Source organism: Mus caroli, chromosome 1, assembly GCF_900094665.2.
Source record: "Mus caroli chromosome 1, CAROLI_EIJ_v1.1, whole genome shotgun sequence".
In the NCBI taxonomy this organism is placed as follows: Eukaryota; Metazoa; Chordata; class Mammalia; order Rodentia; family Muridae; genus Mus; species Mus caroli.
Genome location: NC_034570.1, coordinates 38,685,933 through 38,701,431, shown reverse-complemented (window position 1 = coordinate 38,701,431; position 15,499 = coordinate 38,685,933). Strand labels below are relative to the sequence as shown.

At 39.3% G+C, this 15,499-nt stretch overlaps 1 protein-coding gene across 3 annotated transcripts in view; it reads right to left on the bottom strand.

The window, feature by feature from the left end:
* Positions 1-15,499, bottom strand: part of Ercc5 (ERCC excision repair 5, endonuclease) — a 34,756-nt gene that overhangs the window by 17,576 nt on the left and 1,681 nt on the right. For 2 of the 3 annotated variants that reach the window (XM_029476430.1, XM_021160458.2), the window contains exons 2-7: positions 8,186-8,361; positions 6,706-6,821; positions 6,074-6,160; positions 3,917-3,977; positions 2,989-3,132; positions 643-850 (exon numbers count right to left, since the gene is read on the bottom strand). In XM_029476430.1, coding sequence (XP_029332290.1) covers positions 643-850; positions 2,989-3,132; positions 3,917-3,940 — 376 coding nt within the window. In that variant the 5' untranslated portion in view covers positions 3,941-3,977; positions 6,074-6,160; positions 6,706-6,821; positions 8,186-8,361. Of the gene's footprint in view, positions 1-642; positions 851-2,988; positions 3,133-3,916; positions 3,978-6,073; positions 6,161-6,629; positions 6,822-8,185; positions 8,362-15,499 lie in introns of those variants that run through there. The other variant, XM_029476431.1, reaches the window with a different exon arrangement.

The following is a 15,499-nucleotide window of genomic DNA, read 5'->3' as shown; positions in this document are numbered from 1 at the left end:
CTGTCCTGGAACTCACTCTGTAGACCAGGCTGGCCTCGAACTCAGAAATCCGCCTGCCTCTGCCTCCTGAGTGCTGGGATTAAAGGCGTGCACCAACACTGCCCGGCTGCTGCTATTTTTCTAACTTGATAAGTAGTCTGACTGCTTCCCAAATACCCACATTTGTACCTAAAGACTAGCATTGTTGCTAGCCTGGGCCAGAGAAGCTCCTCCCTGAAGAGGGTGACAGTCAATGCAGAGTTCTGGAAAAAGCAACTGCTAAGTGCTCAGCCTTAAATCACACACACACACACACACACACACACACACACACACACACCAATGCATGCCCAGGTAACATCTCAAAAGTAGGGTTGGGGTAGAAAGAATGAGGGAGCCTGAAGATGGAAAGAAACCCTACAAAATGCTGTTCTGAAAATGGGATGGTCATCAGAATTACAAGCACACAGCAGCTGTAGTTACCTAAATACGACATAACACGGGACAGCACAGTTATCTTGATAAAAGCTCCCATATGCTCTGCCTCTGCTTTGACTGGCACAGAAGAAAGAAGCCCATTATTGCAGGGAAGACATGACAACAGGAGTGCACTGCATACCTATCATGATTTTTAGCTGTCAAATCAATGATGGCGCCTGGTACCTTTTATCAAGATGTAATGTGAGGTGTCTTCAGAGACCACTCTCCTGGACTCCACTTCCTTCAGAAAGCCTCCCTCATCTTGATATTGCCTCTGGATTTGCCCTGAATGCTGCTGGTTCATTTCCTTTTGGACATTTTCTATGTGCTGGTTTAAGTAGTTCTTCTTAAGCAAGCCTTTCAGCTGGTACTGTGAAAAGTCATTAGACTCCTAGGGGGAAAAAAATATTACTTTACACTAACACAGAATAGACCACCACTGTCCATTTTTTGTTTATTTCAAAAGGTTTAATTTCATAGTATAAAAATAAAACTTGAAAATTAAGGGGGTTCCACTGTGAACTTCATTTTTTGTTTTATTGCTGTTGTTTTTGTTGAGACAGTCTTCCAATACGTCGCCCAAGCTAGCCAGGAAATCACTATATAGAACATGCTCGCCTTGAAGTTGTGCAAATCCTTCTGCCTCTGCCTCCAAAGTACTGGGATTAGCATACATGGCATTATAACAGACTTTAAAAAAAGAATTAAGCAAAAGAAATTATGAGGGCTGGTGAGATGGCTCAGTGGGTAAGAGCACCCGACTGCTCTTCCAGAGGTCCAGAGTTCAAATCCCAGCAACCACATGGTGGCTCACAACCATCCGTAACGAGATCTGGCGCCCTCTTCTGGAGTGTCTGAGGACAGCTACAGTGTACTTACATATAATAAATAAATAAATCTTAAAAAAAAAAGAAATTATGAAATACTTTATCTTTAAAATTATTTGCTGAACTAGACTACATGGCTGTGGTAAGACATGTGATGGTGGCTCAGCAAAACATAACCTTCTAGAATATAAGTGAAGTCTCCAGCATTGTCTTTGGTCCACAGGCAACACAAGTAAATCAACCAGAGGTATTAATAATCATAGTTAATATGAATAAAGCCTTTCCCATGGAGGACATTCCAAGTACTTTTATATTAACTACCTTGAATTATTTCTACAGACATCCAATGAGACATTTTCCTATCCCCCATCTGCAAATGATAAGCTTGAGACTTCAATACTAGACTAACCTGGAACATCAGAAAGTTGACTTACTTCAACTGAGTCTATTATTAGTCTCATGACTATCCCTGCTATTAGGACATGGATCTTCTCCTATCAACATCCCATGTACATGATAGATAAGTCACACCAAGGTCTATTCTAGACTACTCAGAACTTTTCTACTTATGGAACCATCCCAGCCTTCCAGCCCTAGCAACATCACGGTTGCACAAAGAAAAAGAGAAAACCACTAGAGGCCATATTTCTCCTTTCCACTCAATCACAATTTCTATCAGTCATACTTAATGATTCTTCACATCTGTGAAGACAGGAGCCTGAGAAATAGGTGGGACCTAGATTGTTTTCTCCCGAACATGAAAATAAATTTATTGCTTGTACCCAAACATGTAATAACATCACTTCCATCCACTTATTACTACTTTCTTATCCTAAATACATAGAAAACCAAAAGGGAGTGATGCATCCATCTTTTTCATCTTTCTGAAACCAAAGTAAAAAGTATCCTGAAGTCTACAGCAAGCTAAAAAAACAAAAACAAAAACCAAACTACATAAATTGCTGAGTTTACATTCTACCTCGCTGTTGGAGAAGAACTGCTGGAAACAGCAGGTGGTGGCAAAAGGAAGGGAAGTGGAACTCATGCATCAGGAACTAAAAATACCAAATGCTCGATGGCAGCATAAACCAAGATTACAACAGCTACACGAACAGGACACATTCAACAACACCCAACGATGCACACCACCCCCGCTCCAGCTTCCTGTGACTTTGAAATCACCACATTCAGGCCTGTTTCTATTATTCACAAAGAAAGCGATGAACACACACATCCTGTATCTGGAATTTCACTTTGGGAGTATTTTCCATGTTAGTTACTTTTTGTACATACTGTATGTTGTGGTGTGAAGTAACTTTTTATGAACTAGCCCAAGAACCATTTGGTGCTGGGCACTTACTATGTGAGACACTGAGTTGCCTGCTGAGAATGTAGCCATTATCGGACAGGCATGTTCTGTGCTGAGCACTATGTTACAGGGTACTGAGGACACACACAAGAAAAGGCCTACAGAGTGCAGAAGACTTCTTTGACTGTTATGGGTTATAGTAAATGCATAAACCAACAATGTCTCATGTGACCTGAGATACACAGATGCTGTGTCCTTGCAACTGGGACCTATCTAAATTAGAGACTTAGACTCTAAGTACCACTTCCCATTTTTCTCTTCCTTCTGTGAAGCTTTGCTCGAATTCTTAGTTCTAAGCACTGGTGTGCCACTGTGCACTGCTGGGTGTTTTACCTCTGGCATTGCTTCAAACAGTGTTCGTCTTCGCTTGGTAAACTCTTTCATGTCAGTCAAGATCTCATGCTTTACCTCAGGAGGCAGGCTGCTGAAGTCCTCAGACTCGATATCTATGGCCTGAGGATTATGAAGGAATTCTTCCTGTAAAGAGTAAAATGTTAACACCATTACATTTATATTTACCCATTTAGGCCTAGTCACTGTTACAAATACTCATTGTGTTTATATCATAGACACAGCCCTATATAATCTATACACAGAAGTATATGCTCTGTGACAGGCATCACAGTGAAGAAGCATTTACTTGTGGCACTAGGGATTGAATCCAGGGTGTCATGCATGTAAAGTGAACACTCTATCACCAAGTTACATATTCTTGCCCCAAGAAAGTATTCTCATATTCTCAAGAAGCATATTTACTTTGTGAATGGTCAGTTGTTTTGAAAAGAAAAGAGCTTACTTTGGATATACGGGAAGACATAATGAAGCTTGACATGGTGCTGTACAATTTCAATCGTAGCACATGGGGAGCAGCAGAATCAGGCTGAACTCTGTGAGTTCAAGGTCTGCACAGAGAAACCCTGTCTTGGGCTAGAGAGATGGCCTAGACATTGAAGGCTAGGCTCCCAACCAAAAATATAAGAGAAATCCTGTCTCCAAATACTCAAAAAAAAAAAAAAAAAGAGGACCATTAATGCCAAATCCAATATACAAGTGCATGGAATGCATGGGTAAGTGTGGATTTTATATATACACACACATATACATCATATACATACGTGCAATGAGAATGAAACACACACAGTTAAAGTTATCTTCACTTTTTATTGGGAACTTTCATAAACCACCATACCTCATAAGCATTACTCATTTTCATCATTTCAAGTAACAACAGCCGTTGTGAATTCCCATGTTATGTGAGTACCTGCAATGCTTGCTTTTGATCCATTCTTGCTTGCCATTGCTTTTCATCTTCCTCTTCTGAACTGTAAGTCAGGAATATGATGTTAACATCTATGATTTTAACAAATACTTAAAAACCTATTTCCTGAGCTCAAGGTCTACAGCAGTGAGGAAGATGAGAAGACTGTGACTCCATCTGGTGAGGACACGGGTAAATAAGCAACTGCAATATGAACTCCTAACTCCCTCCACAAGGAAGAGAAGGATGCTGAAAGGAAATTAAAGAGTAAATCACCTAAAAGCTTTGGACAGCACAGTAGTTTAAGTGGGATTAACCCCCCAGAGGGTCATACAGTTGAACATTTGATACCTAGTTGGTGGAACTATTAATGCAGGATTAGGAGGTGTGGCCTTGTTAGAGGAGGCATGTTACAGGGGTCAGGGTTTGAGACCTCAAGTCCCCGATCCATCCCCAGTGTACTCTAGGCCTTCCACTAAGCTTCCGGGCAGGAGTTCTCAGCTGTTCCTGCTGCCATGCCATCAATCTGCCATAATAGATTCTAACCCTTTGGAACCATATGCCAAACTAAACACATTGATCAGTTGCCTTGCTTTATCACAGAAATATAAAAGTGACTAATACAGACAGTCATGGAGGCTTTCCAAAATCTCCTACCTTGGTGGATTTGCATTGAGCAAACAAGGGACCCAAATGTAGGCTATAAGGGAGGTACATGCATGGAAGTTCAGCTCCATGAACTGAGTTCTACAGTACCTTGGAAACAAGGAGAGGAAAATCTGCCCATGACAGTGAGGAGAACAGGGGGTGAGACTGAAGAAGAGTGATTAAAGGTCAGAAAGTTTATCCTGAAGAAATGACAAACCTAGGCCAGGCATGGTAATACGGGCTTAAAACCCCAGCATTGACAAGGCTATAGCAAGAAGATTATAAGTTCATGGCCAGCCTGGACCATACAGCAAATTCCAGGCTAGACTAGGATATATAGTGAGTATTTGTCATTGAAAAAAATACAGGGAGAGAAAAAAAAGCCGGTGTAATGGTGCATGCCTATAATCCCAGCACTTGGGAGGCAGAAGCAGATGGAGCTCCCTGCATTGGAGGCCAGCCTGGTCTACAAGGGAGTCCAGGACAGCCAGAGCTGGTTACACAAAAACAAACAAACCAAAAAAAAAAAAAAAAAAAAAAAAGACTCCAAAAAAAAATAATATTAAGTTTGTAAGAAAGAAAACCACAATATCAGAATTGTAAAGAACAAAGCATACTGTGCTGGGAAGTGGGGAGTTGAAGCAAAGATGTGAAACAGAAAGTTTTCAAGGATGAAACAGAAATAAATTTTAGCACTACTGAGATGCCTGAGAGGAGAGAGTAGAGAAAGTGTAGAGAAAGAAGAGGGCAGGGAGCCACTACAGAGACTGAGAGGCAGGAGGGGAAAGAAAAACTGTCCAAACTTCTGGTCCACCAATTCTTCAAACAGACACCTTGAGGACTAACCGCCAGCAGACTCATGGAAACACTGGAAAGGAACAAGAAGGAAGGTACCAGGAACGCAGGTCAGCATGACATGGTAGCCATATGGGCACAGAGCCAAGTACACCGAGAAGATCTAAGTGTCAACATGTCTAGCAACAAGGCCATTGTGAGTGGTAATCTAGCTAGGCGGTGAGAGAGATGAAAGGAAGCTAAGAAGTAAGGAGAATCAGCATGAGTGCAAACACATGAAAGGAGAGGGATGCTGAGAATTAATAGTGTAAGCATGGGTAGAGGTGGAGGAAGGGCAGAGGTCAGGGTACAGGTGGGATAATCAAAAGTATCTAAAAAGGTTTCATATAGAAAGCCAGTGCTTTGCATGTTAGTTTAAATATATACTTTTTAAAAATAGGAGTTTAACACAGATATTCTACATGGATGGACAGTGATCCTAGAAGACAGATACACTAAATGATAATCTTAGTGTAGGTAAGGATACCCCCTATAAGTCAAAGAAGCCTTAGAGACCTCCCAATCTGACATTATAGGCATTTGATGCAAGTATGCCCAGCTTTTTATGTGGGTGCTAGGCATAGAGTTTGGGTTCTCATACTTGTATGTCAAGTCTTTTACAAACTGAGCCATTTCCCCAGCCCCTAAAGTGATATTCCTTGGTAGTCAAGCATTTACCTGTGTTTTTCTTCCTCTGGTAAAGGTGGCAAAACATAGATGTCATCCTGTCTTTGAACCTGAGTGAGACTGGGTGGCGCTTCATGTCTGGGAAGCACACAGAATGGTCAACAATAAATAAATAAAAGAAAGGCATCTTGGGTCAATCCTCTTCTCTGACTTATTAATCAAACCCTGCTCAAGGACAGTGGCTGACTTTTCCTTGTCTGGCTCTCCCCTCCCAGCCTGGGTCTCCCCTATACTATTGTCACAACAACCAAGTGGAAGAAAAGCGAAACTCAGTAGAGCTGCTCACAGCCTTTGCCACAGCCCCAGCTACAGTCAGGAAGGACTCTATCAAAGTCAAGCTGGGTTGCAGTGAACCCCATAGGACAGCACCTACACAGCACACGTGAAGTCCTGTGTTCCATTTCCCACAACTCTTAAAAATCATATAAATCAGTAAACTAGTTAATTAAAAGAGGAAGCACTACGACAGCACTTCTTTCTCCTTAGTCACAATTCCTCATCCCCAAGTCCAATGCCATCTATCTGCTCGCTCCTCTCCTGACTCTACCTATTGTTAAATGAGACAAAAAGAGAGAACAGCAGAGTCCAATGAGTGTCTGCAGCCACTGTGGTCTTCCTCTTGCCTTGAGCTTCTGAAAGCAGTTTTCAGAGCCTGTCTCTTCAGAAAGGTTTTCAGAAGTTTCTCAGTGGTTTTCCTCGAGTCAATGGATGCAGAATCCTTCCTCTGCCTTCTCTTTGCCTGTGAAAATGAAGTATGTGAGGTCTACTAACAACAATTTATCATCTGAAATTAGGGACAACAGTTGCTCTAGTGATTCCTTCTCACTGCTATCAATAACTATATTCAGATTCTGTGCTGCATAGGGCATACAGAGCACTTGCCTAAATATTACCTATGTACAGCATATCTGGGAAGCTATTACCTAGTGTCAGTTTCTTGTAAATATACATTAATACCACGAAGAATCTAGACACTATAAAAATTATTCTAAAATCCATTTGGTACTGTTTTCAAAATGTATTATTTGTATGTAATTCTCTCCCTCCAAAATACAAGATTATGTTAGAAGAAATCCTTAGCATATATAATAATAAACATCGCACTGAGTAGACAACTTCATTGAGCAAACCACTTCACCTGCACCACTGCAGTTTGGTTGGTGTTCTACTTGGTTCGTTTCCCTGTCACCAAGGACACTCAAACACATCCTCAGAAAGGTATCTCTTACAATGAGCAGTTAGCAGCCCAACTCAACAAAATGGGTACCACCTAAACAGATACTCTAAAGAAACCTCTTTCAGGATTCTGGTTATCTCAGTTAATAGGTAAATTTGAGCATTACATATATAATAGACTCATAAAAGTTTTTAAAAGAGAAACTGTTCTAAGCCTGGCATGGTGGTGCAAGGCTTTAATAGCAGCACTCAGGAGGCAAAGAAAAGTGGATCACTGAGAGTTTAGAGCCAGCCTGAGTTTTATAGGGAGTTACAGTCCAGCCAGGGCTACATAGAGACCCTGTCTCAAAAAAAGAAAAAAAGAAAGAAGACTGGTAAAGATAAATGTTTAAAAACAATTTAAATTAAATCAGTTACATGTCAAAACTGCTCACTGAAAACATACAGGCTACAGGGTAAAGAACTCTTGAAGGGGGAACTAGAAAGGGAGGCAACATTTGGATGTAAATAAATAAAATAATTTAAAAAAGAAAAGAAAATATACACGCTGGGGGGTTGACAGGTACACCTTTGATTCCAGCACTCAGGAAGGTGGATCTCTGAGTTGGAGGCGAGGATGCTCTACACAATGAGTTCTAGGACTGTCAGGGCTAGACAGAAACCCTTTCTTGAACTCCCCATTCCCACAAAAGAAACAAAAGATCCATACAGGCAGACGTACACAAATGGTTAACAATAGATGCATATACATGTATGTATACAATAACAATTGGGGAGAAAGATGGCAAGATTTTGAAGGAGACTGAGGAGGGATATATGAAAAGATTGAGAGGAAGGAAAGGGAAGGGAGAAATGTTGTAACTGAATTTAATATTTTAAAATTTGCTAATGGTGTCTAAAGAGAAAATCAAATCACATGATATTTACCAAGGTCTGTTTCTTTAGCAGTGGAGCATCTCCATCAAATACAAAAATAGGGCGGATACGAAAAAACAAGAGTTTGCAGAGCCGGTGGAATAATGTAAGAAGATGAGCATTTTCTATCACGTTCCCATGGCTATCTCGGACTCCTTTAAGTGCTTGGTTTAGCCAAATGCTAATATCTGGGAGAACCAGTAAAGGAAAACAGTTGGCAATTTTCAGTTTCATCCTCAAAACTTCAATATCCAAGATATGATACCACCAAAAAGAGAGCATTAAACACATTATAAAACATTAATAGAGAAAAGTTAATAGGTTATAAACTTAAACAGTGTAATTCTCTCTATAAGCCAGTCAGCGTGCCAAATGCAGAAAACGTGGCCAGACACCAGCCATATTAAGGTAGCGACCTCTCCTAAAACAAGTCACTATATTTTCTTCTTTTAGTTTATTCTTTCTCAATTTTTTTCAAAGATGTGTTCCCCTTAGTATACTTTGCATTTGTTCCTAACCATGACTCTCCTCTTTGCCAGTTCCTGTAACTTACCTTAAGAGGACTTTTCTGTAATAATCTTTCCTAGGCCTACTTCTTCTATCCAGTCTGCACCATCTGTAGTCGCTACCTCAAACCACCTACCACACCTTGCAAACGTGTTTCCAAGACTAGAGCCGTGCCCTGTCCTAGATAACCCGGCAAACATCTACTTGACTGCTTGAAGACATTTCACACTCACATTCAAACTCTATGCCTTCCTCCATTAAGCTGCTCCTGTCCCACCTCAGTGAATCGCTTTTCATGTAGGCCTCAGTTCTGGGTATCAGTTCTTGTATCCTCATACAGCCAGTATGAGACCAGTTCTACCTTGCAAGCACATCCAATCTTTAATATTGCAGCACTATATTATTATCAACAAAGTTCATGCCTAAGACCTGTGCAATCAACCTATCAAAAACAAAAAATTAGCAAAAGAATTTTTCAAAACGTTTTAAGTAATTTAAAGATTTTGTTTGATCACACTCATTAGCTATTATAGCTACATGTGACCTGCAGGTTTGCCACACCTGCAAGTACAGTGAGGTTTGCCAAAAAAAAAAAAAAAATTAAAAAAAAGATTTATTTTATGTATATGAGTACACTCTAGCTGTCTTCAGACACACCAAAAGAGGGCATCAGATCCCATATGGTTGTGAGCCACCATATGGTTGCTGGGAATTGAACTCAAGACCTCTGGAAGAGCTGTAAGTACTCTTAGCCAATAAACCATCTCGCCAGCCCTACCAAACCCTCTTTTAACAAGAGCCTTTTGATGCTTCCCATTGGCTTTAAGATACCATACACAAACCCTTCATGGCCAATAAAATCTATAAATGATCTTGCCTGTGCTCATATCTATTGTCATATTTTAAGCCACTATATTCCTGTTAGAAACCATTCAACTGTTTCCTGCCACCAAAGACTTCTCCCATACCAACTCATGCTCTCCTACTGAGTCGCAAACTATGTACACTCTCCTGGCCTCAACTAACACTTCCAGATATATAGTTATATGATGTGTATTATTATATGGCAGAAATATGAGCATCTAACACTGAACCCTTAAGGAGTACCTTTCTGGAGTATACCATCCAGTAGGGGGAGCACCAAGCCTGTAAGCAACCTTGTTTGTCTAAACAACTTCTGTTTGCAATACAACCCTGCCCCCAATAAGGCCTAACATATTGTAGATAATATGTATTATTTGTTTAAAAAAATTGGACTTTTAAAAATTAATGTACCTTCCAATCTGGGCTAATGCCCTGAGCAGACCTTGAGCGCAAACTCTGCGGCCAGTTCCAAAACACCCAAAGGAAGATCCACTCCCAAGCACTCTAACATACCCAGGATCATAGGATCAGAGGTGAAGAGGACACATCAGCCCCAACACCAGAAGTAACTGGGACCAGCAGGACCTGGGCACCCAGGAATTCCACCTGATCAGTGGCATGGGGTCCTTCTGGTCTGAGCCAGTTCCCTTAGCAGACCTTGGGCATGTTCTCTGTAGCCAGTCCCACAACACCCAGAAGAAACTCCACTCCCAGGTGCTGTAACACACCCAGGATCACAGGACCACAGAACCACAGGACCACAGGATCACAGGACCACAGGATCACAGGATCACAGGAGCTTGGTCACACCAGGATCTCAGGGTCCCAGAGGCTGCTTGACTCCCAGGGGCTCTGACACACCCAGGATCTCAAAATTACAGGATCCCAGAATCACAGGATCACAGAGACAGTTGAACTCTGAGGAGTTCTGACATAACCAGGATCACAGGGAGAACAGGCCCCGGTCATATATAGCAAGAGCAGGTAGCACTAGAGATAATCAGCTTAAGAACAGAAGCAACAGAAACCAAGGTTACTCGGCATCATCAGAACCCAATTCTCCCACCATAGCAAGTCCTGGATACACCATCATACCAGAAAAGCACGATTCAGATCTAAAATCATTTCTCATGATGATGATAGAGGGCTTTAAGAAGGCTATAAATAAATCCCTCAAAAAAATACAAGAGAACACAGGTAAATAGCTAGAAGCCCTTAAAGAGGAAACACAAAAATCCTTTAAAGAATTATAGAAAAATACAATCAAACAGGTGAAGGAAACAAACAAAACATCCAAAATCTAAAAATGGAAATAAAAACAATAAAGAAATCACAAAAGGAGACAACCCTGGAGTTAGAAAACCTAGGAAAGAGATCAAGAGTCATAGCATCACCAACAGAATACAAGAGATAGAAGAGAGAATCTCAGGTGGAGAAGATACCATAGAAAACATTGACACAACAGTCAAAGAAAAAAAGCTCCTAACCCAAAACATCCAGTAAATCCAGGACACAATGAGAAGACGAAATCTAAGGATAATAGGTGTAGAAGAGAGTGAAGATTCCCAACTTAAAGGGCCAGTAAATATCTTCAACAAAATTATAGAAGAAAACTTCCCTAACCTAAAGAAAGAGATGCCCATGAACATACAAGAAACCCACAGAACTCCAAATAGACTGAACCAGACAAGAAATTCCTCCCGACACATAATAAGCAGAACAACAAATGCACTAAATAAAAATAGAATATTAAAAGCAATAAGGGAAAAAGGTCAAGTAACATATAAAGGCAGATCTATCAGAATTACACCAAACTTCTCACCAGAGACTGTCAAAGTTAGAAGATCCTGAGTAGATGTCACCCAGACCCTAAGAGAGCACAAATGCCAGCAAAACTCCCAATTACCGTAGATGGAGAAACCAAGATCTTCCATGACAAAACCAAATTTGCACAATATCTTTCCATAAATCCAGCCCTACAAAGGATAACAGATGGAAAACACCAACACAAAGAGGAAAACTACACCCTAGAAAAAGCAAGAAAGTAATCTTTCAACAAACCCAAAAGAAGATAGCCACACAGACATGATTCCACCTCTAACAACAAAAATAACAGGAAATAACAATCACTTTTCCTTAATATCTCTTAACATCAATGGACTCAATTTCCCCAAAAAGACATAGACTAACAGACTGGATACATAACCAGGAAGGACCCAGCATTTTACTGCATATAGGAAACACACCTCAGTGACAAAGGCAGACAATATCTCAGAATAAAAGGCTGAAAAACAATTATTCAAGCAAGTGGTCCCAAGAAAGAAGATGGAGTAGCCATTCTAATATCAAATAAAATCAACTTTCAACCAAAATTTATCAAAAAAGATAAGGAAGGACACTTCATACTGGTCAAAGAAAAAAATCTACCAAGATGGACTCTCAATTCTGAACATCTATGCTCCAAATGCAAGGGCACCCACATTCATAAAAGACACTTTACTAAAGCTCAAAGCACACATTGCACGCCACACAATAATAGTGGGAGACTTTAACACTCCACTCTCAACAATGAACAGGACATGGAAACAGAAACTAAACAGAGACACAGTGAAACTAAGGAAAGTTATGAACCAAATGGATCTAACAGATACTTATAGAACATTTCATCTTAAAGCAAACGAATATACCTTCTTCTCACCACCTCATGGTACCTTCTCCAAAATCAACCATATAATTGGTCACAAAACAAGCCTCAACAGATACAAGAAGATTGAAATAATCCCATGCACCCTATCAGATCAACATGGACTAAGTCTGGTCTTAAATACCAACCAAAAATTACCTGAAAGCACACATATACATGGAAGCTGAACAACATTCTACTCAATGATAACTTGGTCAAGGAAGAAATAAAGAAAGAAATTAAAGGCTTTTTAGAATTTAATGAAAATGAGGACATATCACACCAAAACTTATGGGACACAATGAAAGCAATGGTAAGAGAAAAACTCATAGCTCTAAGTGGCTCCAAAATAAACTGAAGAAAGTTTACACTAACAGCTTGACAGTATACCTGAAAGCTTAGAACAAAAAGAAGCAAATACACCCAAAAAGAGTAGGGAGCAGGAAATAATCAAACTCAGGGCTGAAATCATCCAAAAAGAACTAAAAGAATCAACAAAATCAGGACCTGGTTCTTCGAGAAAGTCAACAAGATAGATAACCTTTAGCCAGACTAACCAGAACGCACAGAGACAGTATCCAAATTAATAAAATCAGAAATGAAAAGGGAGACATAACAATGAAATATATCTTAATTACTCTTGTTTGTTGAATATTAACAGTTGAAAATATTAAAATTATGTTCTATAACATCATGGAAATATTGTTGATAATTTTTCTCACTGTGCTTGAAATTAGCATTTTCTTAATGTTTAACTTCAAAGGGTTTTTGCTATAATCTTTTTTAAATAAACTGTTAGACAATGTACACAGATATATAAATGCATTTTAAATACTCTTTCACTATGTCAGGTGGTATCAAATAAGGGCTTTTGAATATATTTCTTAATGATTCTTTTTCAATATTTTATGCTCTTTTACCATGCTTAACTCCCAAAGAATATTTTGTATGATTTGAAACAATTTAGTATTTAATAGGACCCTCAGTTATGGATAGTATTAAGTATTCATTAATGATATTTTTAGGGTTTGAAAGGATATGAATATAAAAGTTGAACATTTTTATGTATTATTTGATACTCAAAATACTCAATATTATTAATATGTTTGATGTATAAAATGCATTTAAATAATAAAAATTAAGGGAAAATAAATAAATAAAAATTAATATACAGTTATTCATTTACTACTGCAAAAGATGCTAGTGTATTTTGTGTTCTAAGCCAATATCTTAGGGTTTCTACTTGGTATGATAAAACACCATAACCAGGGGCTGGTGAGATGGCTCAGTGGGTAAGAGCACCCGACTGCTCTTCCGAAGGTCAGGAGTTCAAATCCCAGCAACCACATGGTGGCTCACAACCATCCGTAACGAGATCTGACTCCCTCTTCTGGAGTGTCTGGGGACAGCTACAGTGTACTTACATAGAATAAATAAATAAATAAATCTTAAAAAAAAAAAAAACAAAACAAAACAAAACACCATAACCAAAAGCAAACCGGGGAGTTTATTTGGTTTACACATCCACATCACAGTCCATCACTGAGGGAAACCAAGGCAGTGACTCCAAGAGAGCAGGAACTTGGGTACAGGAGCTGCTTAGCTGCTTGCTCCTCATGGCTTACTCAGCTTGCCTGCTTATAGAACCCAGGACACAAGCCCAGGGGTGGCACCATCCACAATTGGCTGGGCCCTCTCCCATTAATGGCTAATTAGGAAAAGCCCTATAGTCTTGCTTGATCTTCCAAAGGAATTTTCTCAATTGACTCTTGATGACTCTCATGCCAAGTTGACAATATGTGTGTGTGTGTGTGTGTGTGTATCTCCATCCCTATATATTAAAGAGCTCCCATGTAAAAGTAAATCCAAGACCCTATGGAGATACATTAAACATTGTATTTGTGAACAAGACAAATACACCCCTATGTCTGAGATGCACATATCCTAAAAGAATTGACACATTAAGTGCCAAGAAATAATAGGACAGGAGAGTGGTTATGAGTTTAGCACTCTAGTTACAGAAGGGAGAAGAGAAGCAGCAAATACAAACGCCTAGGACAGAGCCACATCTACACAATTCCCTGTGGTGGGCACAGGGGTGGGGCACTTGGGTATGGAAGCTGATATACAATATACACATCTGAGCAGTTTCCAGAATGACTTCGGGTCTTAGGAGACATGTAAAAATCAACTGCAAGGAGAGTAGTTTTAAGAATGTTACAGCAGTAGGGGAGGGTACAGGGAACTTTCAGGATAGCATTTGAAATGTATATAAAGAAAATATCTAATAAAAAAAGAGTAAGTATGAAAATCCATATAACAACAACAAAAAAAAAAAAAAAAAAAAAAAAAATGTTCCAGCAGCCCACATGAAAGGAGATAGTGANAAAAAAAAAAAAAAAAAAAAAAAAAAAAAAAAGAATGTTCCAGCAGCCCACATGAAAGGAGATAGTGATGGCAGGTCTCTGACCTGAGTGATCAGGTCCAGGATCCATCTTAGAGCAAGCCTTCTGCAGTCTCAGTTCTACTCTGGACAGCTACTTCCACTTGGTCCATTTCTGCTTGCTACACTGCCATAAAAAGTGTCTATACAATCAATCACTTTTGACTTTAGAATTGAGAAAACTCAATTTCAAAGTTAAGATACCTCTTAACTCATATATATGAGGCTAGGGCCTACAGCTTCTGAGAAAAGATCAAACCCCCATATTCCTAAAACACTACATCACACTGAAATAATTCCTTTTCACATTTAAATTAACCACAGCTTACCACTTCTCGTGGAAGGTTGAGAGTTCCAACATGAAACTCTTAGTAAAAACAAACAAGCAAAAAAGCAAAAACAAACAAACAAAAAAAACAAACAAACAAAAAAAGCAGATAAAATCAGATAAAACCAGACAGGCTGAAAGAATTTACACAGTTTGATTAGTCAAGCTTCAACACAAATGTGGCAAAACTAAACTCCTCAAGGGTTAGAAGAATTAAAGAATGAAGCAAAGGCAAAGTCAAAACTTGCTTTAGAATTTAAACTCAAAGAACCAATAACATCTGAAAATAAATGGGAATTTTCCTTAGTCCTGGAATTAGGTGACTGGAGACTGAGTTAATCCATATTGTTCATGTGTCCAGTGAGGGTACTATCTGCTTAATACTCTTAATGCACTAACAGATGTTAAGGTCAATAATGAGAAAAAACTAATCTGTTATTTCCTAACATTTTTTTTGACACAGGCATAAACTGTTTAAATAATACACTCCGCTATTCACAT